The following is a 27,764-nucleotide window of genomic DNA, read 5'->3' on the forward strand; positions in this document are numbered from 1 at the left end:
CCCTGGAACACTGCAGGTGTTCAGCAGTTCTTCCACACAGCAAGCAGAAATCAGCATCTTCTTACTGTCTCATGCCTTAAAAAATGTAACTGAAATCCTTCTTTCACAGGCAATCTGGATCAGAACCTTTCCAGCTCTTATTCAAGGACTATTTCCTAAGCTCTTCTGTTCTGCTAGGAGTGCCCTGTTATTTGGGCAACCATCCAGCACCCAGCTTTTCCAAGAGGGATTCATTACTTTTCTCCCTTGCTGAACAGCAGAGTTGTGGCTGTACCCTTACCCTGGCTGGGTGCTGAATGAGTCCTGGCCTGGCTGCCTGGCATTTCTCTTTGGGCCTGGTTTAACACCGGCTCTTCCATGCTGACCCAATCCAAAAGGTTAACAAGATGCAGCCTTCTGCTCAGGGCTGCATCAGGAGCAGCTGCAGGAGTCCCCAAGCCCTGCAAGGAATTTGTGGTTTCTGATGTCAAACCCCAGCTGCTTCAAACTTCCACAGAGCTTTGCTAAACACAAAGAGCAAACTAAAATTGTTTCTTTGGGCCTTGCTTAAGTATTTTGCTATTTTTTGGTTCTAATCTTTCTTCTGTGAGCAAATGTGCTTCTGTTGACACTGTTACTGTCAATTCACTAACAGTGAAGGAGACAAGTCTTAGTTAGAATCTAATGCACCCATGCTTTGATTTGCTATGCGAACATGTCTGTTTAATTCTGCCTGCCTTCCCCAAAGACTGCTTTAAAGACTTACTAGAAGCTATACAGAATATGAAGGTTTATTTCAAAAGAATACATTTGCAAGAATACACATAAATGCACTCAATGTAACAGTACCTTCTGCAAAAATAGGTTACATAATACCCAGTAATGAAGGAACAAATCTTATTTCTCTACAAATTAGAAAGCAGAGATAATAGTCCGGACAACCTTCAAAATGGAGGTTATTGTGGATGTTGTGAGAAGTAGCTAACCTTAAAGCATGACACCACAGAGCTAATGTTGGCAAATCAAACTACTAGCACACAGCTGCAAACTATCCTTTTGTACAGAATTAACAAATATTTTGGTTCCAATGTCTTTTTACACAGCTCTAGTGCCTCAGGGAAAATGCTTATCAAAGATACACAAAAACTATCCAAAATTACAACGTAACTATGAAAATGCCTCCAAAATTGAGAGGAAAATAATCATGTTAAATTAAAAAAATTTAACCAGGATTTCCAGACAAGATTTCCTGTTCTTAATCAGAGAAAGTTTACAAGAAATTTCAATAAGTTATCTTGAAACCAAACAGCTGTAGATCTTAGAATCTTCGTGGAGGTCCACCTTTAAATGGCTTAAATCCTGAGCCACTTCCCCTCTGCATGGAATTGCCTGTGATCTGTACAACTCTATTAATGGGTGAAGAGTTACTGGAAACAGAAGTTTTAAAAACAAGTGTTATGATACATACCTAAACTCCTGGTGCACAGGTAATAACATTCTTATATCTCCTATCAACTGTTAAACTGTAAGTCTCAAAAGAGACTTGAAAACATGCAAGAGAAGAGACTTGGCAAGAAGTCCCTCCGTGCTGTGCTGCACACCTGGGGAGCCCTATGCTGGCTGGGCAGGTGGGGCTGGGGCTGTGCCAGGGGGTCACCCTGCCGCTCCCCACACTGCTGCACCTCCTAAGGACACCACAGCCTGCAGGGGGCTCAGTAGGGGATGGAGAGGAAGGAGTGCTTTCTGTACCTTGTATGTGGGGCCATCATGCCCCCTCCTCCACGGCCATCTCCCATTCTCCTTGTGTCATGGTAGCCACTTCCTTGAGAACTAGGTCCATGCCACTCTTTCCTTGGTCCAGCTTCACGACTGTGGCGTTCTACGACGTGTCTGTCCTCGTTGTAGTGCTGGGGAGGAAGGGACACAACATCATTCTCACAAAGAAAGGACTGTTTCACCTACAAGGAACAGGCTGTCAACAAAGATATGCTTACAGCTGATAGAATGAACACAAGTCTTTCAAGATTTCAGTCCACAGGCTGCTCACACATGTTTACAATATTCCTGTGACTTCTAGGTAACAAACTTAATGACAATTGTGTGGGTATGCAGTGAGTGAGGTTCCACAAACGCATACTTTACTTCCAATTCTGCCCTGAACTCATTATCACTGGCATAAAACTCAGGAAGGAGAACATTAATGTCACAGACACATTTTATGAAAAATCCTTTCCTTAGGATTTTCTCTCCTGAGAAGCCGAGAGGCCTCTGGAACAAAATGTAAACAATGGTTATCTGCTGCTGTGGAATGCAACAGGTGGGTCTGTGATTGGTCTCATGTGGTTGTTTCTAATCAATGGCCAATCACAGCCCAGCTGGCTCAGACTCTGTCTCAGACACAAGCCTTTGTTATTCATTCCTTCTTTTTCTATTCTTAGCTAGCCTTCTGATGAAATCCTTTCTTCTATTCTTTTAGTATAGTTTTCATATATATCATAAAATAATAAATCAAGCCTTCTGAAACAGAGTCAGATCCTCGTCTCTTCTCTCATCCTAAGACCCCTGTGAACACTGTCACACATTAATACTTTTTAAATACTTCAGGAGTTACCAGCAGGAGTGAGTTAATCTGTAGTCTTTAAAAACAAGTCTTGCAGAAGGATTTTCACTTAGTATCACGTTACAAATTACAATTACAAACTGCACTGAAAATAGCAGGCAGTGAGACTGTATGGTTAAAACCCTGAAAAGGTGACAACAAATTCTCAAAAGCTTCATCACCTACTCTCTCAGGTATTGTTCAAAAGAATAATGAACAATATGCAGGTTATCATAAAGATAACAAAGTTATCTTTACGACAACATAAAGATGCCAGACAAGAAGAATAGGGTAATTTTTGCATGATTAAAAAAGAGCCTTTAACAAAAAGAAAACTAATTTGAAAATAGGCAGAATGCTTGTGAATCATTTTGATGATGTTATATGGTCATTTTTCCAGCATGAGCCTGCATTTTCCAGCCTCTCCTTCACAGACACAAACACAAGAAGGTGACTCACTTGTCCTCCACCTCTGTCTCCCATCACGCCCCGTTCTCCTTCCCTGCCCCCGTAGCCAGAGGCGCTGCTGCGGCTCCCGGGCGGCGCTCCCCTCACGTGGCCGGACACTTCCCTTCCCGACCGCTCCGGCCGCTCACCTCTGTAAAAATTGCTTTCATCAAAATTTGGGTTTCAGTATAGTTGAACTGGTACCAAATCACAGCACATATAGACAGCAGAGATTCCTGTGGTTCCTAGCAACCTGCAGTGACTTAGAAACATTCCTTTAAATCTGTGTGGCTTTTTAAATAATTCAAGCTCACATGCTACTTGTTTATACCTGCATTCTACACAAAAGCCTCCTTAACTCTGTGTTGCTACTCATGATTAAAACAGACTGCTGGAAATCAGCAATCAGTTCCTAGATGAGATTTAGCATTTGATACCCTACAATGCTTTTCTTTAGGAGGAGAGGGTCTATTCTCTCTTTACACACTAATTCTTGAGGAATTATGGATGAACTCTACAAGAACCACTACTTTCTCTGGTCAGTCAGCACATTTACCTGCCATCCCGTTTGTCTGTGCTGATGCCTCCCTCGCCCTTCCAGTTGGTTTGCCGGGGTGGGTTGGAGGCGGTTTCTCTGGGGTGTCGGCCGTGAGGGATGTCTGGTCTGTCGTGAATGATCACCGTCCTCCTCTCATCCCTGTCTCCCCGCACCTCGCGCCTGTCCGTGTCCCGCAGTTCGCTTCTTGCCTGTGGTGGTTCATTTCTTCTGGACTCACTGAAGGTCTTGGGGTATCTCTCAAAGCCTGGCTCTTCCCTTCGTGCTGTTGGGCGAGTCTTTTTTGCCTCACCTTGATTTACAAAACGATCTCGCCTAAGTTGTTAAAGTAGGAAAGAGTCATTTGCTTGTTTCCCATTTTCACCTTTCTCTGCACATGTAAGCACATGCATCATCTTTGTATTAGTTCTTTGTGGAACAGAACTATTATATATGTGGAACAGAAATCCTTCCCACCCAAAACTGTATTTATTTCTACAATTGTAATTTTGAGCTTGAGTTCTAACAGGCAGTTAAACATTTCTTTATGCATTTATTTGTTTCTATTTTGGTCAGTGTAATTTAAGCAACTACAGAGCCGCCTTTTTGCCCACTGAGGAATGCTCTATTTCTCAAGTCAGAATTGTACTTACAATTCTAGTTCACTGCAATCTAAAAGCAGAATTCCAGAAGGTACAATTATGTGGTCTTAGCTTTACTAGTGATTACTGGAACCATGACATTCCATCTGGAACCAGCATTTATTGCACAGTAAATTACACAGGTAATCCACGGGAACTTGTATTTAAATGTGAAAGAGGAAGGAATAATTGCAAAAATACTTTTGAAATGTCTCACAAAAAAAGCCACCAGGTAGCTAATTTAAAGTCCTCAGAGAAAAGCAGATTAGAGTCCATTATAAAAGTAGCCAGTCCTGAAGACAAGAAATGTCAAGACAGTACTGCAATTCTATTATATCAGAACTGTGTGAAGCCTTTAGCACCACATTCAGTTTTTAACAGTCAGGAGTGAAATCCACAGAGATGCTGGCACACAAGTACCTGCTCCATTATTTAAACTTACCTATCAAAAGAAGATGATGGAACAGAACCTTCTGGATATCGGCCTCGTTCTCTGTGATCAAAGTCATTGAACCTGTTCTGCTGGCGGCTGTAATCTGAGCCATGGCCAAAACGTGCATCTGTATCAAGAGCCATCTTCTTACTCTCGTTCCAGTAAGGATCATCTCTCCTTTAGCCAAAACAAAGGAACCCTCATCAGTCACAGGTAGCCAAATCAAGGCCTAATATGCAGAAAATTGTTGAGAGTCAGTTGTCTATTTTAGGAGATGCTCATTTGACCTTTGGAAAGCCACTGAAAGGTAGACTCTTTACAGAGTAGTAGACAAAATCATTTAAGAAAACACCCAAAACTAACCATCCATTTAGCAGAAATATGAATTCTTAAAGTAGAAGTTTCAACCATTAAGGCAGAACAGCTTTTCTCAGCAAATGCTCTAGATTGTGGCTTTTTGCCCACACAATAAGAATTAATTCATGGGATGCTTCTCTAATTTCAAAGCTCCCTCTGACAGATAAGGCGTGTTTCATGTTTGTCATAAACTAATGCCAAACCAAACAAATACCAGAAATCCAGTTCTTTTGTGAAGACTACCTGCTTCAGGTCCAAATGCATTTTCAAATCTGATACAGGGTTTGCAGCTCTTTTTATTATGCACTGCAAATGACCAGTTTGAAAATTACCTGTGATCTACATCCCGTGGCCGTTTCAAAGAATTCCTCTTCTCCTGCTCATAGCGGAGCTGCTGCTGCTGCCGCCGCAGCTCCTCCCTCTCCCGCGCGATTCGCTCCGCTTCTTTCCGACGCTCCTGCCACCAAAGGAACAAAAACAGAGCAGCTCTTTACTAGAGATACACAGAGAACAGTTAGCAAGGATCCAAACATAGCCCTTGTCAGTTTTCTGCTGAAAGTTATCTGATAAAATTCATCCTTGGGTAGCATCTAAGATTAAAGAGCACAGGGAAAATTTCTCTAAAAAAGTAGACAACAGGTCTGAATATGCTGTTGGCTGTTACACAGAAATGTCTCCAGGTAATTTCTTGTATTACTACTGTACTTATTGGCCAGAAACACTTCTTGAAGTTTGCAGTGGTATTCTATAGGAAAAATCCAGTCAAATTATGGAAGAGTGGTATAGACAAAGTGATCTATTGTACTTCATGTTTAGAGACTGACTTGTAAAGCTGCTACAGTAGCGAGCATTTTACATCAAATTACTCCCAAGCAAACAAGATGAAGATTCCCGTTGTTGTACAATGTGAATTATGTAATGTTTGGCTGGCTTTTAGGAAACAAAAAGGACTGGGTAGAAGAGTGAAGAGCAAAATTCCCTGCAAGGGCAAACTGGGCCATGCTCCAAAGAGCTCCTGCCCAGTCCAGAGCACAGCTCTGCCCACCTGTTCAATCCGAACACGCTCTCTCTCCAATCGCTCCCGTTCCATCCTCTCCCTCTCCAGCTTCTGCCTCTCAATTTCCAGTCTCTCCCTTTCCCTCTGCAGGCACTCTTCTCGCTCGTGCATTATCCGGATCCGCTCTCGCTCGCGCCGCTCCCGCTCCGCAATTTCTCTTCGCCTGAAGAAAAAAAAAGAGGGAGCAGAAATTCATCTGAAAAATTTTGTCATCCAAAACTAACATCACCTTAGATATAGTCATTCAAAAGTTAATTCAGAGCAAGCTCTTCACAGAAATCCTTGCACCACAAGTCTACTCCTTTTAGCCCCAAGTAGCCAAAGTGGTTTTAGCTTATCTACAGAACCATTAGCATTAACTGATAGGTAAAGTTATTTCAAGAATCATTTCTTGATGTATTTTATTCTTAATTTGGATTTCTCATTTGTCATGTGGCACACAGCAACAACAGTATTCAGTAGCCAAGAATATGATTTGATCTAAAAAATAAAAGCTATTTTAGCTCTTATCTTCAAGCTAACAAAACATTTACTTAGGGTTTTCTGTTCAAAAAATTAAGACAGACAGCCAATCATGATTACTCTGAGTTGCACTGGTGAGTTGACTCATGAACAGCTTCATTTTGCTTTCTCCTTTTCACCTCCCATAATACAGCCTAGAGGAAGCACAAAAGGCATTTTCTCCTTTAAGCTTTATGCTTGCTGGGAATTCCTTTGTTTAGGAACGGTTTCCCATTGTTTTGGGAAACCCAGCTAACAACACAGCTCATTTAACTGCTCTTTGCAAGCTTTTGGCCAGATGAAAACAGAAGAACAGAACAGTGAAGCCATTTGGTCTTTCTATTTAAAGGGTAAAGATTGTATCAGGCTTGATTTGTCATTTAGACATATAACATTCTCAGTGTGAAAACAAACAAGCAAATACCAAACACTACTTTTAGCCCTGTCTCCTAGTGTACTTCTCACCTTTCCGAAAAGAAAACTGGCATGCAGTAATATTTATGAGATAGACCCCCCCACTGTAACAAACTCTAAGCTGTGTGTGTACATATACAGCTATTAAAAGATTACAGAAAAATTTTGGAGTTTGTTAATTCCCATAAAGATACTGTTAGGTATCCTAGGTATCTATGTTAGATAGAGTGCCAGACTTTAACATCTGGTTAGAAGGCTTGACAGAATGCATTCTGATTAGGTTTCTAAATATAGTATCTGATCAATTAATGTATACAATAGCCTTTAGCAAAAAGTTGGGTTACTACCTTCGCAGTTCAACAGCTCGTCGTATCCTTTCCAACCGAACCATGTGTTCTCGCAATCTCTGTTCCTTCATCTTTTCAAAAGGCAAGATATCCTTTCTACCCCTGTATTCCCTGAATTTCACTTTCTCTTGAATAATACGCTCTTTGTTCCTCAATATCTGTGGCTATAGATAGAGATTACAATGGTTATTTCAGAAGTCTCATTCATTTAGGGAGATTTCTGGATGCTATGTTCAAGTATGATTAATGACTTAGCAATCCCAAAGCATACAAAGCTTCTATCTAAGCTTAACAGTTAGTGATAGTTTATTGACTCTTCAGTGCATATCAAATATCAATTGCAAGGCAGGATCAAATCAGGTAAGGATTGCATCAAATCTATAGATACTTACTTTATCAAACCTTCCCCTTCTAACTGTCCTAGTGTGGCCTTGGTCTCCTTTTGTTTGGTCTAAAACTACAACTTGACCTGGGCTTTTACCACCTAGTAAAGGGGGGAAACAAAAAAAAAATAAAAGAAGGTTTAAAAACACACACACAGCTATGTCTATTTGCCTATTAAAAATTCTTCTTAGTGAAATTTCTAAATCTCTGAAGTGAACTGGTACTGGTAGGAGAAGCATACCAGCACATGCCTGTAATTAAATATTAGTATAAAGTATGTAAGTAATAAATGTGTTACTGGAGTCTAAAAAAGAACAGTTGTTTAACTGTCTGGTTTCCAGTAAGAGCAAGAACATGCCCCCAAGACAAGTCAGACACACAGATTCAACAGGAGGAAATATGGCTATATGGCATACTTATTCTTTTCTTTTCTTCAGTTTTTTTAGTGGATTCTTGATTAGGGCCACTTGTTCCATTATCACTCTTCTCATCTTTACCTTCTGTTTTCTTGGTTTCTTTACTTTCTTTTTTTTCAGATTTCTCTGATTTCTTTTCTTCTTTTTTGGTTGACGGAGTTCTTATTCGGAAAAAGAACACAAAAATCTAATGAGGGAAATTCAGCTTCGAGGATTTTCACAATTTCAGAAGATGTGAAATTGCTTACTTGCTGGCTTTGTCACTTGATGCAGTCTTCTTATCTCCTACGCTCCTACCCGAACTAGATTTCTCATCACTTTCCTTCTTCAACTCTTTTTTGGAGGGATCACCTTTCACCTATTTTTTTTTTTTCAAAAGCAAATAGGTTAATACAGATTCTTGTCAAAGATGGTCTATTTTGGGTAAAGTCTTCATGGAATGAAACCTACTTTCTCCACAGAGATCTGCTGTCCGTGCAGCTCTGTGCGGTGCAGGTGTGCGATACACCGGGCCACTTCTGTGCTAGAGGACATTGTTACTATGCCGTAGCATTTTGCCCCCGGGCTTCGTGCATTTGTGACCACCTTTGCACCAAGTACCTATGCAAACAGGAAGAATTCAGGTTCTAAGAGAGACATTTCTAAGGAAGGTATGGTATTGCAGTAAGATTTTTACCCTAGTATATAAGAAAACAAAACAAATTCAACCCAACCCACTCAATTCACCAGCAACATAACTCCCACCCCGCTACAAAGATTGACTGACAGTCCCAAATTCTCAAAAGCTTTGAGAACTTCATCCCAACTTGCACATTAAGGAATATTAATGCTTGCATCCTGTTGTGACCAGTCACCTCCTCATGCCCATTAACTAAATGCTACTCTTCCGTTATTGGCAAAATTCATTCACAGAAAAAGCACTGACCTGAATTTGATGGTTCATCTCTGACAGATTAACCCCCACAAAGAAAGTCAGCAGCTGCCAATTAATGGCAGGAAGGTATAAGCAGCATTATGTAGTGACTCAATAAGGGAGCCAACTCTTAAAGTCATCTAGCAAGTGTGCCAGTTAAGCCATTTTAGCAGTCAGCTCTGACATCTGCTTCTTGAGAAGGTATTAACCTTTGTGCTCCTCCTTGCTAGAATTTCCATGGCCACTGGAGCCAGTCTTTTTGCCATAGTCATGCTTTAAAGGCAACAATTTTATCTTTCTAGCTGCCATCAATTTTATCTTTTTAGCTGTCTAGACTGTCATGGTACAGTCATGAAATATTTCCCAATCAATTTTAAAACTGGGAAGCTACATAAATGTAAGTACCAACCAGCTTTACAGTGAAAATAGCCAAGTAAATGGAAGTTTCAACAAAATATACTCTCAGGTGTCCATACTTGTGAATGCATTAAATAATATTCACTGGAAATATCAGATATGCCAAAATCAATACACATATTTGATAGTCACAGTGCTCAGGTTCTAACTAGTTCCCAAGATACAATAGTGCCATACCTGCACAGGCTTACACTAACACTACAAATTCAGAGTTATCAGCAACTCCTTTGGGAAAATGAGAACTCTGGGTTTAGAAGACTGCTTAGCTTTCAAGATTTCCACATTGTTCTATGGAATTTGTATGTTTCAATTAACCAAAATTGGGAAAAGAGACTTAATTTAGGCAGACTGTAAAAAAAAAAAATCAAGTCATTGAAAGAGTTCCTAAAGCATCATACATTAAATGTGACATCATCTTACCAATTCTTCCCGTTCATAAGCCTTCAGAACACATTTTAGAAACAACCTCCCAAAGCAGGATGTTCTAGAAACACTATTTGTATTACAATTTTATCAGTTAGTACGCTATCTTGCACTCATGGTTACAGTTGCTATAAAGGAACATAGCCATCATTATTTTAAAAGCCAGTTCTGACCAGAACTTTCAAGTATTTGTGAAATTTCTTTTGTACTTATCTTACCTCCACAGGAAGAAAAATTTCTTATAAAATGAATAGATGGCTCTTCCTGTAAGCATACACTCTTACTGCTGCAATATGGGGTTTTAGATTGCACTGGTCAGACATTTCCTCTCAAACCCTTATTTAAATCAAGTATTAATTTCTGTAACTGAGTAGAGGAGGAGGAATAGACACACGCCACACACATGGTATCACAGCCCATAAAATACCTTTCCATATTTGCCAAAGAGATTTTTCAAGTCAGCAGCTTTTGTGTTGGAAGACAGTCCGCTAACCCAGAGGTTCCTAGTTGAACTTCCACTGCTACCACTAACACTGCTCGTGCTTCCTGCAACAAGTTTTACAAACAGCCAAAACATTAAGGAGACAAAGGTAACATGAATATTTTACTAAAGTGTTGCTGAAAAGAGAAACTTAGCCTGTTACCTCTAAGTAATTGTTTATCTGGTTACCTTTCTTGAAAAGATTTCTATAGAAAAAAAAAATATATGCTATAAGATTTCATTCATTTAACCAGGTATTGAGACGAACAGTTTGGTTAGCTTGTATTCAAAGGATAGAGACAGAAAAATAATACAAATCTTTGTTAAAGGCATGCTTTACTCCTCATCTGGGTATGTACATTTAGCTTCAATATCTGGCTCTTATCATTAGCTACCATCCATAAAAAGGGGTTTTTTGCACACAGTATTTCTTCTCCATCATGATGTCTGTACAGTGCTCAAGTTACCAGAGACAACAGAAAGGCAAATACAGGAGACTTGGATAATCCCAGCCTCCAGAATCATGTGATCAATTTCCACAACTTCAGAGTATTGGCTTCATCCAGAGCAGTTTTTTAAAAATACTACTGGATGTAGAACTAGATACAACCCACCAAAATTATTTCCCACATACTAAAGAAAATACTAAATAAAAGCTGGAAAAACACTTTGTGACTTAAATACTCCCCTCACCCCATATATTAGGTATTTTTGCAACAACACAGCAGTAAGAACTCAAAAGATATTCATGTCATCTCATTCCCAGTATCTTTCAGCCCTCAGTCATGTAGCTCAGCTTGTTGTTTGCTGCTAAATAAATGAACTGCTTTGGGATATGTTAAAATGTAGCCAGTCCTACAGGCAAGACCAGAGCTAGTCTCCATCTTGACAGCTGGAAAATCTGGTGATATGCAGAGTTTTAAAAGGTAATTTAACCATCTTGAGAAGATAGTTTTGTTTCTTCAATGCATCAAGATTAACTGAACAAAAGGCAACATCCCAGTTACGATCATACTGAGGTTATCTTGATATTAGTTTAGATACATAAGGAAGAAATTCTTCCCTGTGGGCCGTGGCATGGGTTGCCCAGAGAAGCTGTGGCTGCCCCATCCCTGGACAAGGCTGGGAGCAACCTGGGATAGTGGAAGGTGTCCCTGCCCACAGCAGGGCATTGGAACGAGATGATCTTTAAAGTCCCTTCCAACCCATAATACTCTGTGGTTCTGTGATACACTTAATCAATAAACACCATGAATCAGCCACTATCCTGGCTTTGGCTGTGTATATTAAGAAAACTATGATAGTAACTGTTGTAAGGCTATCACATATGCTACATAAATGAGGACACAGCAAATCTGCTTTCAGTTTCATTGTAAGCATCTACAGAAGACCCAATTATGTCTGCCACAAAAAATTTCCTCTCAAATCCATTTATCAGGTAAAGTTTCATTTGTTCCTTAGTGTTATGCCAGAAATTCTGACAAAGGTTTTTGGCAGAAAGGGAGTAGGTAAAATAAGGAGACACATGAGCTCACACAAATGCATCTCTTCAACCATGAAGCACCAGTATAACTGGTGACATTAATGTGCTCTTGAGCTCCACTCTTCAAATTTGTAATCACAACACAAGGTTTTATGGAAACAGGTGGAAACTCCAAGGCTCCAAGGTTCAAATTTAATACATTAAACAGCCACAAGTGCAATTTTGCAAGCTGGCATCTCAGCTATAGTACTTGTCTGAGACTTTAGTTTATTTAAAAATGAGTTAGAATTACAAACAAGACAAAAATTAATTGTCATTACATCTAAGTACTTGCAATTATTTTTTGCTTGTTTTGCTGTAAGTTACAGCAGACTTATCTGAAAATTATAGCTTCTCATCAAAACAAACACCTGGGAAATGTTAAATGAATTTGCTCCCAAAAGTATTTTGCAATAGAAGAACATATTTTCATCAAGTCTTTAGAATTAAGTATTTTTGATCTTATGACAAACCTGGCATAAAGAGAAACAAAATATATGGACACATACATATAGCAAATGCCTACTGTACCTCTAGCATAATTTACTAGAGATGGCTGAGTTAAATCATAGAAACCATTTTATTATGTGGCAAGCAATTTCTCAATCAGGAAAGCATTTAGTTCAAGAAATACTACTCTAATTCAGAATAGTTACCTTTATCATCCTTTGATGTTGTCTTGCTTTCTTTAGATTCCTTAGTAGAGCTAGAGAAGCAAATTAAAAAAATCAGAAGAAAGTTGAAACTACAGAATTTGGTGTTGCATTTTATACTACTAACACTAACAGACAAGTTAACATTTCAAAAAATAAAAATGAAAAAGGGCCAGACTGTATATTTGAACAAATGATTCCCTTATGGATTCTTGCACTGATTTTCCCCAAGATGCCTGAAGATCTAGATTTTCTGACAACTCTATTCAGTGGATATATGGCAATCTTCTCCAGATTTCAGGACGGGGACTTGACTTCATTTTGTGTTCTTAGAACTGATAGCTGTTCATTACCATCATCACAAGGACATTTAAAAAAATCGTCAATTTGAAAAAAATAAATAAATGCTGACAATTCGACAATGCAATCAGTAGGACATAGTGTCTATACGAAGATCTTGAATTTTAAAAAGTAACTTATGGCGGTCAAAAAACCTACAGGCAGGAGCATAGGATACTAATTATAAGATTCTTGCTGCTACCCCCTTAATGTAGAGTGATCTTATTGAATGCTGGTACTCAGTATCGTAAAGAACTGACATAGAAAAACAAACCTCTTTGCTTGACCAGAGGCCCCAGTAGACGAGGGACCTTTCTTCAAAGTATCCTTTTCTTTGTCTCCAGATTCTGCTTTCTTTGAACTTTCTCTGGCTTCCTTCTTGACGGGATCACCCTTCACGGAGTCTTCCTTCTTACCATCTTTATGGTTCTCAGTCACCTCATAGTCCTTGCTTTCCTTCTCCAGGCTCTGTGAAATGGTATCCTGCACATCCTTTGGCTTACTTGCTTCAGAATCTGTAATTTTCACATTTTTACCTGTTTCTAGGAGGTCATCACCATCAAAATCCAGAGTGATGGCATCTTCGGCCTGGATTGTAACCGATATGTTATCATCCTCAGCTTCTTTCACAGAGGGGTTAGCTTCCATCTCTTCATGAGCCGTGTGATCAGCCTCAGCTAGGCTTTCTTCTGAAGGAAGAGGTTTAGATACTTCTTGTGTACCATCACCAGAACCTGCTTTATCTAAGAGGATTTAACAGGAATAAATATGGCAAAACAAGAAGTTTAAACAATTTCATATGCATAAGCTAGAATAGGACCTAGAAAATACAAAGCCAGTTATTAGCACTGATGGAAGGTTAGAAAAAAACACAAGGTGTATTAACACAAATATAAATCCTTTACCCAGGATCACTTATTCTTCATGGCAAAACACATTTTCTAGAGACAAATACCAAAACATTAGGAGGGAGAATACGGTTCCATCCTGGAGATACCCGTTCTTCATAAGAAGTATCCATTTTCCAGTTTAGGATTGAGCATACCAGAAGAACATAGTTGCTTTGGATGTTCACAGTTTGATTTAATCTGTCTTTGAATCTTCCTGGTTCCAGAACTTCTAGCCTTCCCAAATCCGAAAGAATCACAGTCTTGGAGAATTCCAGCCAGTCTTCCATGCCGGTGTTCGCTGCTCCTTTCCTTCCCAAGCAGTTGCTTGGCAGTCAAGTGAGTTGTACAAGGCTGCTGCAGAACATGGATGGGTGAGCCTTAATCCAGAGTTCGTAGACAAATGGTCTCAGTCTTCATCCACTGGAAAGATTTTCCATCTCAGTCCCACAGAGACATCTCCATCTTCTTGGATTTGCACAGGTGAGACACTTCGGCCACGGGGTCCCTCGTAACACGGAGTCTGTAGTTTTATCCTGTAGCTTCAGTAATGTGTTCATTCCATCTTGTGGCAAGTGATGGTGTCCCATGTCCTTTCGAGTCCACAAAATGTAGAATCCTTATGACTTCTGTCCAGGAAGTCTGTTTGCCCAAATGCATTATGTTCCTTCTATAGTTTCACTAATGAGCACAGCATAAAAAATGGTGCCACTCCACAGGTTTGCATACACCTGTTTTACCATCCTATGTACAAGTGGTATTTCTAAGTGACAGTAAGCCAAGCATATGATGGTCCATACATTTGTGGGGTGCTCAACTTCAGTGTGAGAGTGCAGCATTTCACTCAACATCAGTTACTGCAGTGCAAGTTGGAGCTTTGGCATCAACACTTACCGTGCATTAAAATCAGTCCTTGAATACTATGGCTTTTATTAAGAATCATAGTATTGCAACTAGATTATACATCCACCACAGTAACTGATAATACTGTAATCAACTCTTAAGAGTAAATAACTCTTAGGAGTGAAATAAACTGACTGCAGTGATTCCAGGTGCTGAGCTCAATGAGGAGACAACTGATACTTAGTGCTGGAGATAAGCCTAGTATTAGTAGAGATTGAATGTTACAAGAGAAAGTTGCCTGCTCTACCAGAGTAAAACCTCTGAACTCTATTAAACTTTAGACATACCTTTCTCATTTTCTTCATCTTCCCCATCCTGCAAGAAAAGGAAGTCAACACTAAATGTCTCCTATTTTTAAACTTCAGCAGAACAATTTGTATTTTTCATAACATTTCTATTGTATGAACGCAAATACTGAAATGAAAACTGTTTCCAAAGATTGTCCAGGAACCAAACTTGTGCACCTCCCTTGTCAAATCACTAAAAAATGTTATGAAACTTCTTTATGAAATAACTTGGCATTTATCTGCAACGCTTGCAGTTTGCAGTTGATTGGGACATGCAGTTCTTGTCTTACCCCCTCAACTCAATGGGACATTTCTAAACTATTCCATGTCTTACCAAAGCCTTCAGAATGGATGCCAAGCTGCTGATTACTGCTTTCAGAGAAATGCAAGCAGTCCATTAGCTTTAAAAGCTGAAGAGAGAAGTCAGAAACTAGGCAGCCTCCCTGCAGTAACTACTTTAAAATGAAACTCTGATTTTGATGGGTATTTACTTATTTCTCATTAGCTTTACAGAGCAAGAGATGCTGTATGAGATGTCACTTTCCAGACATCAGTTCCATGGAACTCAGAATCAATTTCTGAGCTTAGAGATATCTGATATTAGTATTAACACCAAAAAGCATCCCTAAACAACCATGCCCCATTCCACACTCCCCACAGGGCAAACTTCTACATAAAACAGAAGTTGTAAACTCCTGTACAGGCTGTACAACAGCATCTGGCATAGCCCTCTGATAAGTTTTTAAGGGAGTGTGAAACATATTCTTTGTGAAGTCTATGCACTGAATACTCCTAAACTGTAGACATGAATTGTGTCTTTAAATAGGTCTACTTAGCTGGTATCACAATAATCTGCATTACTAAACATTTGAATGAAAGCTTCCCATACAGTGTACCTTCACAGTCTTACATCATCTGACTCTAAAATGCATGCTGGAACAGAAAAACCAGTATAAAGTGATCTTTTCTAACTAAAAAGACGTGAAAATCAGCTTAAGAGAATTGATATAGAACTCACATGGACAGCTGGAAAAGTGTAATCTTCTATGTCTGGACCTTCATTTTCCTATAGAAATAGAAAAGGGACAAGATAGGCAAACTATTTACAAGACACTCAAACATTCAGGGGGTCAAGAGATTCCATTAGATCACTAAATATTTAAGTGGATACACACTCAACAATGTGAACATCCGTAAGCAGTTCTCCTGATGTAAAGAATCTGAACACTGAACTGAAAGGCACAAGTCACTGCCAGTACAAGGGAAAAGGATCCCTTAGGAGCTAACTCTGGATGGACTCTGGCAGAATTTTAACAATCAGTGCCACATTTGTTTCAGGACTATTCAAATACAAATCAAGGCAAATAGAAAGAAAATATTAAAGTAGAGTAAAAAGAAAAAACCTTATCTTTTAGAGTTAAGCAAGACAAACTGAAAAACTAGTTCTGACTTCCTAGTAAAAAACACTAAGGAAAAAATGTAAGTTTTGCTGATAAAAGTTCATGTAAAATATAGCCAAGTACCTGACTTTCAGAATCCTTCTCCACATCTTCTGTTGTCTCCACTGGCTCCGGGTCATGGTATCTTTTCTTTTCTGAAGATGGTAGTTCTTTAGAATTCAAGTTCTCATCTTCAACAGATTCTTTGAAGTCTTTCAATTCATCATTTCCATCTTGATCACTTGCATCTTGAGTCTCCAATTCACTTTCCTTTTGGTGTGAACACAAATACTTAATATAACTAAAATTATTAGCTTTGTTCTAAAAAAATCATTGCTAGAATCAGTGTTTCACTGCTGGATCCGTGTCTCACGTGCACAATAAAATTCATACCATGTTTTAAAAACCCCCCAGCTTCATACCCTTAGGCATCACACTGAATGCAGTAAAAACAAAGCTCCAAACTTCCACATAAATTACCACAAAGAAAATGGAAGCTTTTTCATTAACTGAAGTCAAACACTGACTTTAAATACAAAATGGGAAAAGTTTTTACATACTTTTATTACCTTGACAAAGGAGTCCTCTTCCACTGAAGCATCACCAGTCAATTCATCAGCTTCCTGCTTTTTACCTGAAATGATGGGATATGCTGAGGCTAGACCTGCTATGCAGAGCACACTTTTAATACTGATTCTGTGTTTGGCCTTACTTTATTATTCTCTATTTGTTGTAGTTTAGCTGGATTGTTCACTATAATACAGCCCTCCAAAAACTGAGTAATTTTTAAGATAAGGAAATAAAATGTCAGCTGAGTGAGAATGAACAATCAATTCTGTTCAATAAACAAGTGGTTACATCCAAGTTAGTGATCTTAATACCTATCCTTCTACTTTGAGTGCTAATGGAATTCAGGAGAACACTAAACTAGAAACTAAACATTTCCAGAATTACTGAGGTTAACTAGACATGACTTTGGAAAGGTCTTGCTTTAGAGGGTAACTAACATCACTGAGAAATTAGGTTAGAATGAACCTCTAAAGGTCATCCAGCCCACCCAACTGCCTGCTGAAAATCACAGTGGAGTTCCAAGGACAACAGAATGTCTCAGGGCTTTATTTAGCTGCATCTTTGAATATGCACAAGCGTGGCAATTACAAGCCTCTCCAAGCCACCTTTTTCAGTAGAAGATGAAGTGAGGCAGAAGAATTGAGTAGGTGCAGCACTTATGCTCTCTACATATGCTTTACTGTATTAAGGCCTGTGCCATTGAGGAATTCTGCTCTTCCAGCACAGGCACACTTTTCTCTATCAGAGATGTCTCTGTGGGGGTGATGACTAGACACAGCTCCCTTTGGAACCCACTGCATTTCCTTATTCTGGAAAACAAGACCCAAGAACACTAGACAGAAACATCTCCACACAAACACAGCCTTTGAAGAACATTCTGTCTCTTTGATTCAGTCTATCAAAGATTAGCCTATGCAACAGTTTTCAGTAGTACAAGGTACAAAAGCAGCTCTGTTAGGAAGTGTCTTTAGTGTATCTTCTACTGAAACTCAGTGTCAATTCAAGTGCAAATGAGATGGCAGTCATAATTTGCACTTAATGCTTCATTTTTGGCATAGAATCTTCCCTCCTCCCTTCAACCTCTAATGAATGGCTAAACCAACTTTATAGTTATTCCAAAGGGATATAAAAGAAAACCATAAGGCAAAGTTCAACACAGTATGGACATCTCTGTTAGCTGAAATATTCAATTTTTACAGCCATTAATTTCTGTGGTCTTTCATATGCAGTCCTTAAATGCACTTCAAAGCTGGACAGTCCTGAACTACAGGGCAAGAAGCAACACTATTGTTTTGGGTTTGCTTGGATTCCAGTTGCTTTTACTCACTTCCCTGAAAGGCAGCACTCTGACCATACTCCTAGAAAAAGCACATTGCTGTTTTCAGCACAGGCACACACCGATCTCCAGGAAAAGGCACAGGGCAGAAGCTATTTCTGTGACTGCAAAACATGAGATTTAAACTTTCAAATCTAAAGTCGGTGCCACTGATTTTATTTCACTTCAAACAAAGAAAAAAACCCCAAACCCACAGAAAGTCCAGTTTTATACTTGTAATGCAATAGATTTGTTGAGATTTTGGTGCAAAGAGCCCCCTGCACAGGTATGCTAAGGGAAGCCAGCTCTTCTCAGGAAGAGGACTTCCACTGGAAAGGACAGTTTCTGATGTGCACCACAGCTGATGCCTGAAACAAAGACTAACTCAAATTTTGTGCTAGCTTTTTAGCATTCTGTGACAGAATCTACAGATCCCAGATACCTTCAACATAAACAAAAAGCAATGAGAAACAGCAGGGATTTCTACACACACTCCTGCTTTCTGTTTTACCCTCTCACATTTCAGTTTGTTTGTTAAACCTGAAAGACCAAGTTTCTCCTGCATCCCATCTCCAGCTAAGCATTCACAGAGACAGGCAGGCACACAGGGCAGATGCCCAACACATTTGGCAACTCTCTAGCATAGACTATCATGAAAGCTATTTAAATAATTTAAATCATTTTGCCTGAGGAGGTATGGCTGGTGGACTAGAAGTGAGACTTTATAGGGAACAGAAAAGAAAACCAAACCAATGGCAAAGCTACCTTAATTATCCCCACCATTATGCAACAGCAGCTAGAGAACTGTGATTTATTGACTGCTCCTCATCAAGAGCAAGTTACAGCAGTCAGTAACGAAGCTGTTTTATATTTTATTTGCTGCTAGATGAAGTAATGATTTCATTAGCCCTTCTATACTATGCCTGTTGTCTTTGTAGCAAGTCCCATTCACCCTGAGTACCAGAGGTATTCCAAGGCAGAACCAGACCTGAACAATGACCTTCACTTTTCAGCTGCAAGCCAGAAAGTGGTCTCTGTTTGCTCTCCCTCTCAAGTTCTGTGCTTCAGGTTACTTTGCTGCAGTTAGAGTTACACTACGCCACTCAAAAGTGGCATTTCAAGGTTCTGACACAGTTTTCAGATGTTGGTACAGTAACTTGCCAAAAAGCCAGCATCCACAAAAAATTCAACAGTTGTCTGACTGTCATCTACAGTGGGCTGCTTAAAGGCAAACTTGGCTCTTAAATTCTCATAACTAAAATCAGATTGCAACATACACCTTGCAGAAAATGACTGCTGCTCTGAACTTACTGGAGACCAGTGCTGACCTGATTGAAGGGTAAGTTAATACACAGAGCCAGAGCAGCTGAGCCTTCTGCAGACAAGAGGCACAGCTGGTCTCCAGTCACACAAGCTGTCAACACCCAAGTTTCTGTACAGGTTTATCCAAGCAGTGGCTGTTGAAAATGTCAGTGTGTATGCAGCATTCACCACAGATCTGGGTGCTTAACAACACAAATACTCATTTACCTTGCAGTGATGGCACTCCTTTACAAGCCATGCTCAATCCCTTTTCTGGCAACAGCAATTGCTACACACCATAAAATTGCAACAGACTCTTGCACAGAGAACAAATATTCTCCTTATAAGTAAGCAGAAGAATTATAACATCTTTGTTGGTTTTACATTATGCAGATTTGGCTTTCATTTCATTTACAAGCCTTACAGTAGCTCAAGATTATTCTACCTATTCATGGTCCTCCATGTGAGAAATTCAGGCTGTTTATAGAATTATAGAAGAGTGTATTCTGGACAACTCTTGAACTAGGTATTTGCATCCCAGGCAGAAGCAGAGTGACACATACTTATCAGAAAATTTTGGAAGAATTAGTATTTGTATTTTTTCTGGTATTCCTGCTGAAACTCCCAACAGGGTTCTGTCACACTAATGCTAAAGATTCACCAAAAACATGGGATAAGAGGGAAAGAGGAGATAAATTCTTACAATGGAATAAACCTTCTATAGCATTAAGAGGTCTAGTGCAACTTGAAAAGTATCATTTTCCGCAATATTAACAAAAGTAAACAATCCTTTTCTAATTCTGAAATGGTACCATGAAGTACAGGAACATTTAAGTCTTCTGCTGTGTCTAAAAAGTACAGTTCTTAGGCATTCATTGTTTTTAGAAAGAAAGGTCTGCGAAAACCAAGTGTACAACTTAGTTTACTTTGTTTTGTTCTTATATTTAAGTAACTAAAGAGTTTTAATATAGAAGTCAAAGTTACTTGTGCAACAGTACCAGCCAGCCACTGTCAGCTTTTGATCCAAGAAACAGTATTGTCAAACTGGAAATTCAGTCGCAAACTAGAGAAGGACTTAAGACACAGACTAACAGGATTATAACTGGCCTCAGAAACTTGCAGAGCAGCAAATAAACATCTTTGCTCACATTAATTCTCCAAAGTTAAATATTATCAGCCTAAAATCTGTTCTTCACCCACACTAATTCCAGAACTCATCTGGAAAGTAGCTTTCAATTACCAACTGTAATATTTCAATATCTAACAGCATTTTTGACTGCAGATCCTTCAAAGGAGCATTCATATCAGAAACATTAGAAAAATATTTCATAGTAGTAGTAAGGTAACTTCCTCTAGATACCAGACTAGGCAGCAGAATGGTCAGGCTTGAAAGGATAAGCTTTTTCCAAAAACGGTCATCTTTTTATAAAAAGAAATTCCTCCATAGCTACTAAATGCTAGGGTGGAGACACAGCTGAGGCACTTAAAAAAGGAACACTTGACATTTGTTCCTTTCAAACTTTAATTGGCAAAACAAGTGATCTTACCTATATACCTGAATAATCTCCTGATTAGCTGCTCTGCAGTTCTCTACCCTAATTATTTAATAAAAGTAGCACCTGGAAAAAGTGTTAAAGTTCTACTAACTTTGCATGAGGATTGATCAAGGATTCTTGCTGGATTACAGAATCCTTCTGCAAGCATTTTTTAAGTTGGATGAAATAAAGTCCCACTCTTAATCTTTTGAGTATTGTCCTCCCTTTTAGTAAACATTACAAGAAAAAAAAAAAAAAAAAAACAACAACAACCAAGGAAACAAATGTGTCATTCCCTCCCCAATACACACACCCAATCCCACTCTAGTTTGGCCTGTATAAATATTCCAGACCAGGCTGTTGTAACACAGTGCTAGGGAGTCAGAATCACACTTTTGCCACAGACCTCAAGAGCTCCAGTAAAACTGGTTAGAGAACACTTTCACATCTAAACCCTACAGGCACCAGACACACTCAGTGACTTTCTGGAAGGACAACCTCCTTCCTTCCCTCCCACTGGCCTCCCCTTCTGGCTGCTCTGAGGTTTAATCACCACTTCCACTCCCTGGCCCTTCCTGAAGATGTATCTTCCTTGTAAATGAGTACCTAATACTCCTACTCTCCCTTGTACAGCAATAACAGCACAAGGAAAGATACTACAGAACCAGTAATGTCATTAATTTTACTGCTGTCCAGCAGTAAAATAATTAAAGACCCATCAGTATTAGTCTGAAGCTGTAGGGTGGGGGGACAACAAGCACTAGCAAAAAGGCCTGGATCAATCTGTCAGCAAAATCAGTAAAGAGGAAAAACACCTCACAGTGAGTAGTTAAAAATCAAACCCTATATAATTTCACACAGTTAGAAATAAACCAATACCATAAAAAAATACTTCCCCTAAACAAAACAATGAAATTTTTCATGCTCCACCACGAACTTGCCGTGCTTTTGGCACAAAATTTGTTCATAAGACTTTTGCAATCTAAAAAGTAATGAGGAGAAACTCCTGAGCTTGCAAAGTGAACTGATAAGAACTTCACAAACTGTGTTTTCCTTTGAGGTTTACCAAGATCACACATGCATCAGGATCTGGGGCACAGGAGAGGTGGCAGGAAGAGCCACTGCAGCCCTGCCCCAGGCAGCAGCACTGCTTGGCAAACTACCTCTGCAGAAACAAAACAGCCTCACTGCCCAAGAAACCAGTTCAAGAACATGATGCATATCATGATATTAGTTTGGAGACTAGGAGGATAAAAAGCAGCAGATAAGGGAAGTGTTTGCCACAGCAGAACATGGAGCCATTGAGATCTGCATGAAAAACTGTGGAAGAGTTTCCTTATTTAGCTTCCATGTAGTTATCTTAATCAGCAGCTACCTTTCTAAAGCAGGGAATAAAGTAATGGCATAGAAAAAAAATGAAACCACATTTGAAAATTTACTTCCTTTCACTTCTCTAATGCGTGAAAAGTGCAAGAAGTTATTCAAACTTTCTAAGCAGACAGATTTTCTTCCTAATTTCACCATTCACAGCACCAGACTGACTGAATAATCATTTTCACCACAAAACTCAGCCCATGACAAGAGACAGCGCTATAAGACTGTTCAGGCCCCTGTAGCACATGTGTGAACATTCTTAGTGTGTCTGTTCAATGAAAAATGCTGTGCATGAAGCAGACCGGTCCTTTCCCAGTACTAACAGATCACAGATGCTCCCAGAACAACTGAAAACACAAACACAAACTAAAATCCCCCTACTCCAAACTCACAAAACAGTATTTAAATTCTCAGGCAAAAGAAAACAGAGATGAAAAATCTGGAAAAAATCACTGCCAAACAGATCAGCACAAAATCTAAATATTAATGTCTCATAAGAGAAACACTAAAATCTCTTAATTAGACATTCCACTGTGAAGCTTCAACACCTATTCAGAAAATTAATGTTTATAAACCCTGTCTTCAGTAGAGAGCATGCTAACACACCCACTCTACACAGCCCTCTTCAGAGAGTGACCCCCTACCACATATTGCTGTGCCCTCATCTCCAGCCAAGTGAGCACCTGCTGATGGCTGAAGAGCCTCTGCTGTCACACAGATCCTTGTGGCCAGGACTCACCTGGAGCACGTCATGTTCAGGATGTCTGAGCACAGCACACACCAAACCCCTCCCAGCTCACCTACAGCACACACAGCACAGCTCTCCAGGAGCTGGGGGCACTACAGCCACTACATCAGAACACACATCTCTTAATCCAGTCAATTTCCATCTATATTTCTCTAGCATCCCCATACACTGTCTACATACAGTTACTGACAACAGACATGCAAGGCAAAGGACTTCTTATATGACAGAAGCTATAAACAGTAAAGTCACAACTACACCCAAAATATACGCCAGTCCTTCTTTAAGATGATACATGCAAAAAAAAAACTGTCTAAGAATATGAAGTATATCAACAGATCCTAACCTTTGCCTTTAGTTGGCTTCTTGGTGGGTGTGTCAGCTGAAACACTTATTTCAATATTATCTGGATCACCTCCTTCCTCTTCAATAGCCTAAATGAGAAAAAAAAATTAGTTTTTAATGGCTTTCCGTGGAAAGCTGGACAGGTTGACTTCAGCAGAAGTCTGTAAGCCAAACAGTTCTTTCGGCATCTCAAGAATATTTAGCAGAACACTCTGCGTTAAAGCTGGAGAAGAGCAAGGGAACAGTAAGGATGAAGGCAGAGAGTTTCAGCTGTTAAAATGACACTTTGGAAGGACAGCTTATCAAGGACCCGCACGCTTCTCTTTGGAAACGTAACACCAGAAGGCCACACCGCCATCCGTAATGGCACTAAGGGCAGCGGGGAGCACGGCCACCCTTCAGCCGCAGCCCGCCCCGGGGCTGGCCGCCGAGCGCTGGGCGGGCCGCCAGGCCGCGGGCGAGCTCCAACAGCCGGCCCGGGCAGCTCCGCCGGCCGGGACACCGCGCCCAGCCCGGCCCGGAGCGGCCGCACAGCGCCGGGGGCTCGGCGGGGCGGACCCCGGCCCGGGCACCGGCGGCGCGGCGGGGCCGGGTCCCGCCCCCCGCACCGGGCCAGCGGCAGGGCCGCCGGCGCCCCGCCCCCGGAGCCGGAGCCGGGCGGCAACAGCGGCCGCCGGGGCGGGCCGGGCCGGGCCTGCGCCCGCCGCTCACCTGCTTGAGCCGGGCGATGAGCACCGTCTTCACGCCGGTGATGTCCAGGTTGCGCCGCTTGAGCTCCGACTTGAGGTCGATGACGCGCAGGTCGCTGATCCTCTTGCTCTCGGTGGGCGGCGCCCCGGGAGCCGCGGGAGCCCCCGCAGCGGTGGCGGCGGGAGCGGAGGCGGCGGCGGCCATTTTAGAGCGGGCGGGCGAGCGCGGCGGCCGCGCGCACAATGAGCGCGGTGCCCGGATGGAGCGCGGCCGGCGCGCGCCTCTGCGCAGGCGCGGAACGGCGCACCTGGCCCGGAGCGCCCGCCCCGCCCGGGGCCCGCCCTGCCCGTGAGGGGAGCGGGGGCTGCCGCGTCCCGGCCCCGCCGTGTGCGGGCACAGCCCCGGGGCTGGGCGCGGTCTGCAGCGCCTGTGCTGTGAGGAGCGGCTGATGGAGCTGGGGGCTCAGCCTGGAGCAGAGAAGGCTCAGGGGTGACCTTACCGCTCTACAACTCCCTGCCAGGAGGGTGCAGCCGGGCGGGGGTCGCTCCCTTCTCCCAGGGAACAGCGACAGGACGGGAGGAGGCGGCATCAGGCTGCACCAGGGGAGGTTTAGGTTTGACATTAGGAAGAATTTTTCACGGAAAAGGTGATTGGACACGGGCTGCCCGGGGAGTGGTGGAGTCACTGTCCTTGAAGGTGTTTAGGGAAGGGCTGGACGTGGCACTGGGTGCTTTAGTCCTGCTGACATTGATTTCAGCCCAGGCTGGACTCCATGATCTCAGAAATCTTTCCCAGCCTAACTACAAATGTGATTCCTGCGTGCCACTGGTGTGTCGCACTTTAGGAAATGAACAATTGATCTGTTTGTGCAACGGTTTGTTATTGGAAGTATTCCAGAAGTACAATACCAATGTTATAAATTTTTACCAAAGTATCTCTTTTTATGATTTATTAGGCTGTACTTGTCCCAGGTAATGGAAGATGTTACCTCTTAGTTCCCTTTCATTCATTTGCTGTAGGAAATGCTTAAAGTTATTTTGTCAACAACAGATGTTAAACTCCTACTAAATCTTCAAATGAGGCAGAATTTAAGTACCTATAAATTGAAGTCACAACAGTCCTCTTATTCTGTCTCTTCAGAAATTACATATAGACAAAAATGAAAAAATGAATGCTTGTTTTATTTAACAAATCTTTATTGCAAATTAAGTTCTGAATCCTAAAAGATTTGTTACTATTCTCTTTATTTTTTTAAAACCGCACTTGGAAGTGCATTTCAAAATTACCTGAAGTAATACTTTCATTAAGTAGTTATCAGTTGACAAAGGGTAAAATCTATGTATTTAAAAGTAGACATGCACAGAAGCCTTAAAGCACAGTTTTGACTGGTAATTGCATGCATGTCTTAGCTATGTTATGCTGCTGTTGCCGTTGATACCAAGGTTTTTATAAAAAGAACAATCTTAAATAAGACTGTATATTTTTGATTATGCTGTCTTTTGTGACATTTTTATTAGCATCAAATATAACAGGATTGACTTTGAGGTTCATAATGAATGCTAGCTTAACTATAGACTACAGAAACATTTTTATGGCTGTATGGAAAAAGACCTATTTTATTTTCACCTAACCTTGAATTCAGCACTGCAGCAAAATTTTAATCAGGTCTGTCAGGTTTGCTGTGGTAAACTTGTACAAATACACCCAAAACCCACTGAGGGTTCCAGAATTAGTGAAGGCAAGCTCAGTGTGTCTCATTTCTGGAAGGAAGATGAGAGGGATAACAAATACAGCACCTGCACTGGTTTTTAGGGATTTCTTGACATACCTAAACCTCAGTGCTTGTTGGTTGAGGTCATGGAGCTGTTAAAGCTTTACACTTAACACGTCCCCTCCCCAAATAAAAAGCAACCAAGAGAGGCAAAAGTGACCTTACCTGGATTCCCAGTCATCCTCCTGCCAGAAGGCACAATAAACTATTATAAAAACAACTTTAAAGGATGTTTGCATAACCTGTTCTTAAAGCGCTAAACACAGATTCCACTCATTCCTCAGGCACTCTAGTCTAGTCCTTAACTCTCCTTTTTCCAATGTCTGGATTAAATACCTTTTGCTGCAGTTCAGCTGATTTATTCCAAGTGAATATGGACAATGTTCTCTTTTTGCAGCACTTTTATGCACAAATTGAGACTGTTACCATATTTTTCTTCAGTCTTTCTCTTTTGGGTTGATTTTTATTAAAAGCACAGATTATTTCTTTTACTTTTCACAACTTCCCAAAGTTACCTTGGTGGCAATTCTTCTGATTGTGCATCTCAGCAGAGTGCATGCCTTTTCCAACCTCATGAACTTGCTGTGTTCTGCTTGTGGTCCACTCTGCCCACTGGTTTCTTTTCTGCAAGTTTATGACAACAATTACTCTCCTCTGTGCAGCTGATTTCTTTGCTGAGTGTTTGTAGAATCATCATCCCCCTGTTGCAATGATTTCAAACTCTACTCTTGCTTCTCCTCTTTGCAGCACCTCCCAGCCAGGGGGCAGCCCCAGGTTTGTAAGTGTGGTCTCTAAGCCTTTTGCAAAGAGATTACAATATAGAAGTGTACAGGGAATTTTGTTTGATGGAAATTTAGTATTTATCCATTTTGATATAAACTGTTAATAGTGATCCTCAAAGTACAACCAGTTTTGCATCAAATTGGTGGATTTTCTCTCCAGATCAAATCTCCATATCTTTCTTGTGAAAATGTCAATGAAACAGAAGAGCCTTGCTGAAGTGAAGATCTTCAATTTATTTATGTATTTATTTATTTGTAGAACCAGACATAGAAAACTAGGTTGATTTGATAGACTGTTATGAACAAATCATATTGGTTGGTATTTATCATTTTGTTAGTTTTCAGGTATCGACAAATATTTTTTGAATTCATTCTGGGAATTTTAATCAAGTTGACTGGATTTTACTTTCCTGTTTGTTTGATTGTTATGTTTTTTTAAAGAAAAACACTCATTCCTTTACTAGTCTCTTGAAACATCTGCCAGTTTTCAAAATAAGTGTTATTTTCTACCATTAGGTTCTGAAATTTGTGGAAAGGTTTGATTAGGAAATGGTACTAGACTTCCAAAGAGGAGAAATGTCTGGCCCATATATTAGTATTTAAACAAGTACAGACCTGTGCTCCTGTAAATTGGTTTTTGTCTACTTTGTATGTGAGACAGCTGGAAGCTGTGAATATCCTTGGATTTGTCACATTTTCCCCTGGGCTTTGTTCCTGGTGGGGTTTTTCTGTGTAGATTATCCCAGTCCCAGCTTCTGAGCCCAGTCCATTCCCTGCCTGACACTGAAGCACAGTGCAGGAGCAAACACCAACATTCTCATCTCTTTAATGGTTTGATGAGGATGGAACCATTTAAATTTTAAATTTTAAATTAATTAAAACTGCAGTTTTAATTAAAACTGCAGTTTTAGTGTGTTTGGGCTCTGTAAAAATAAAGGGGTATTTGGTGTTTTTAAACATA

At 40.5% G+C, this 27,764-nt stretch overlaps 1 protein-coding gene across 8 annotated transcripts; it reads right to left on the reverse strand.

Annotated features, from left to right (window-relative positions):
- Positions 1-754: 754 nt before the first annotated feature.
- SLTM (SAFB like transcription modulator) lies at positions 755-24,465 on the reverse strand. Of its 8 annotated transcripts, none has more exons than XM_059481849.1 (21): positions 24,272-24,465; positions 23,562-23,649; positions 16,944-17,008; positions 16,459-16,644; positions 15,954-16,001; positions 14,936-14,963; positions 13,133-13,547; positions 12,523-12,572; positions 10,291-10,409; positions 8,561-8,710; positions 8,359-8,468; positions 8,111-8,271; positions 7,703-7,794; positions 7,311-7,474; positions 6,037-6,211; positions 5,324-5,448; positions 4,644-4,811; positions 3,582-3,896; positions 3,038-3,176; positions 1,729-1,886; positions 755-1,406 (listed from the first exon to the last, which is right to left on the reverse strand). In XM_059481849.1, the coding sequence occupies exons 1-21, from the start codon at positions 24,452-24,454 to the stop codon at positions 1,298-1,300; spliced, it is 3,048 nt and encodes a 1,015-aa protein (XP_059337832.1). In that variant the 5' UTR covers positions 24,455-24,465; the 3' UTR covers positions 755-1,297. The 8 variants fall into 8 exon arrangements, with proteins under 8 accessions (XP_059337832.1, XP_059337831.1, XP_059337826.1 ...); XM_059481848.1 differs by having other exon boundaries at positions 13,133-13,601; XM_059481843.1 differs by having other exon boundaries at positions 3,038-3,188; positions 13,133-13,601.
- Between the last annotated feature and the right edge of the window lie 3,299 nt (positions 24,466-27,764).

This window comes from Ammospiza nelsoni, chromosome 14, assembly GCF_027579445.1.
Source record: "Ammospiza nelsoni isolate bAmmNel1 chromosome 14, bAmmNel1.pri, whole genome shotgun sequence".
NCBI classification, from domain to species: Eukaryota; Metazoa; Chordata; class Aves; order Passeriformes; family Passerellidae; genus Ammospiza; species Ammospiza nelsoni.

What these genes read in the sequence shown, in the direction of transcription:
- SLTM (XM_059481842.1), bottom strand. Translation starts at nt 24,454, where the DNA reads ATGGCCGCCGCCGCCTCCGCTCCCGCCGCCACCGCTGCGGGGGCTCCC. An exon ending in GCCTCTGGTCAAGCAAAGAG is followed by an intron (nt 12,573 to 13,132) that starts GTTTGTTTTTCT and finishes TTGCTTCTCTAG; the next exon opens with CTCTACTAAGGAATCTAAAG. An exon ending in ACAGACAAACGGGATGGCAG is followed by an intron (nt 3,189 to 3,581) that starts GTAAATGTGCTG and finishes TTTTGATGAAAG; the next exon opens with CAATTTTTACAGAGGTGAGC.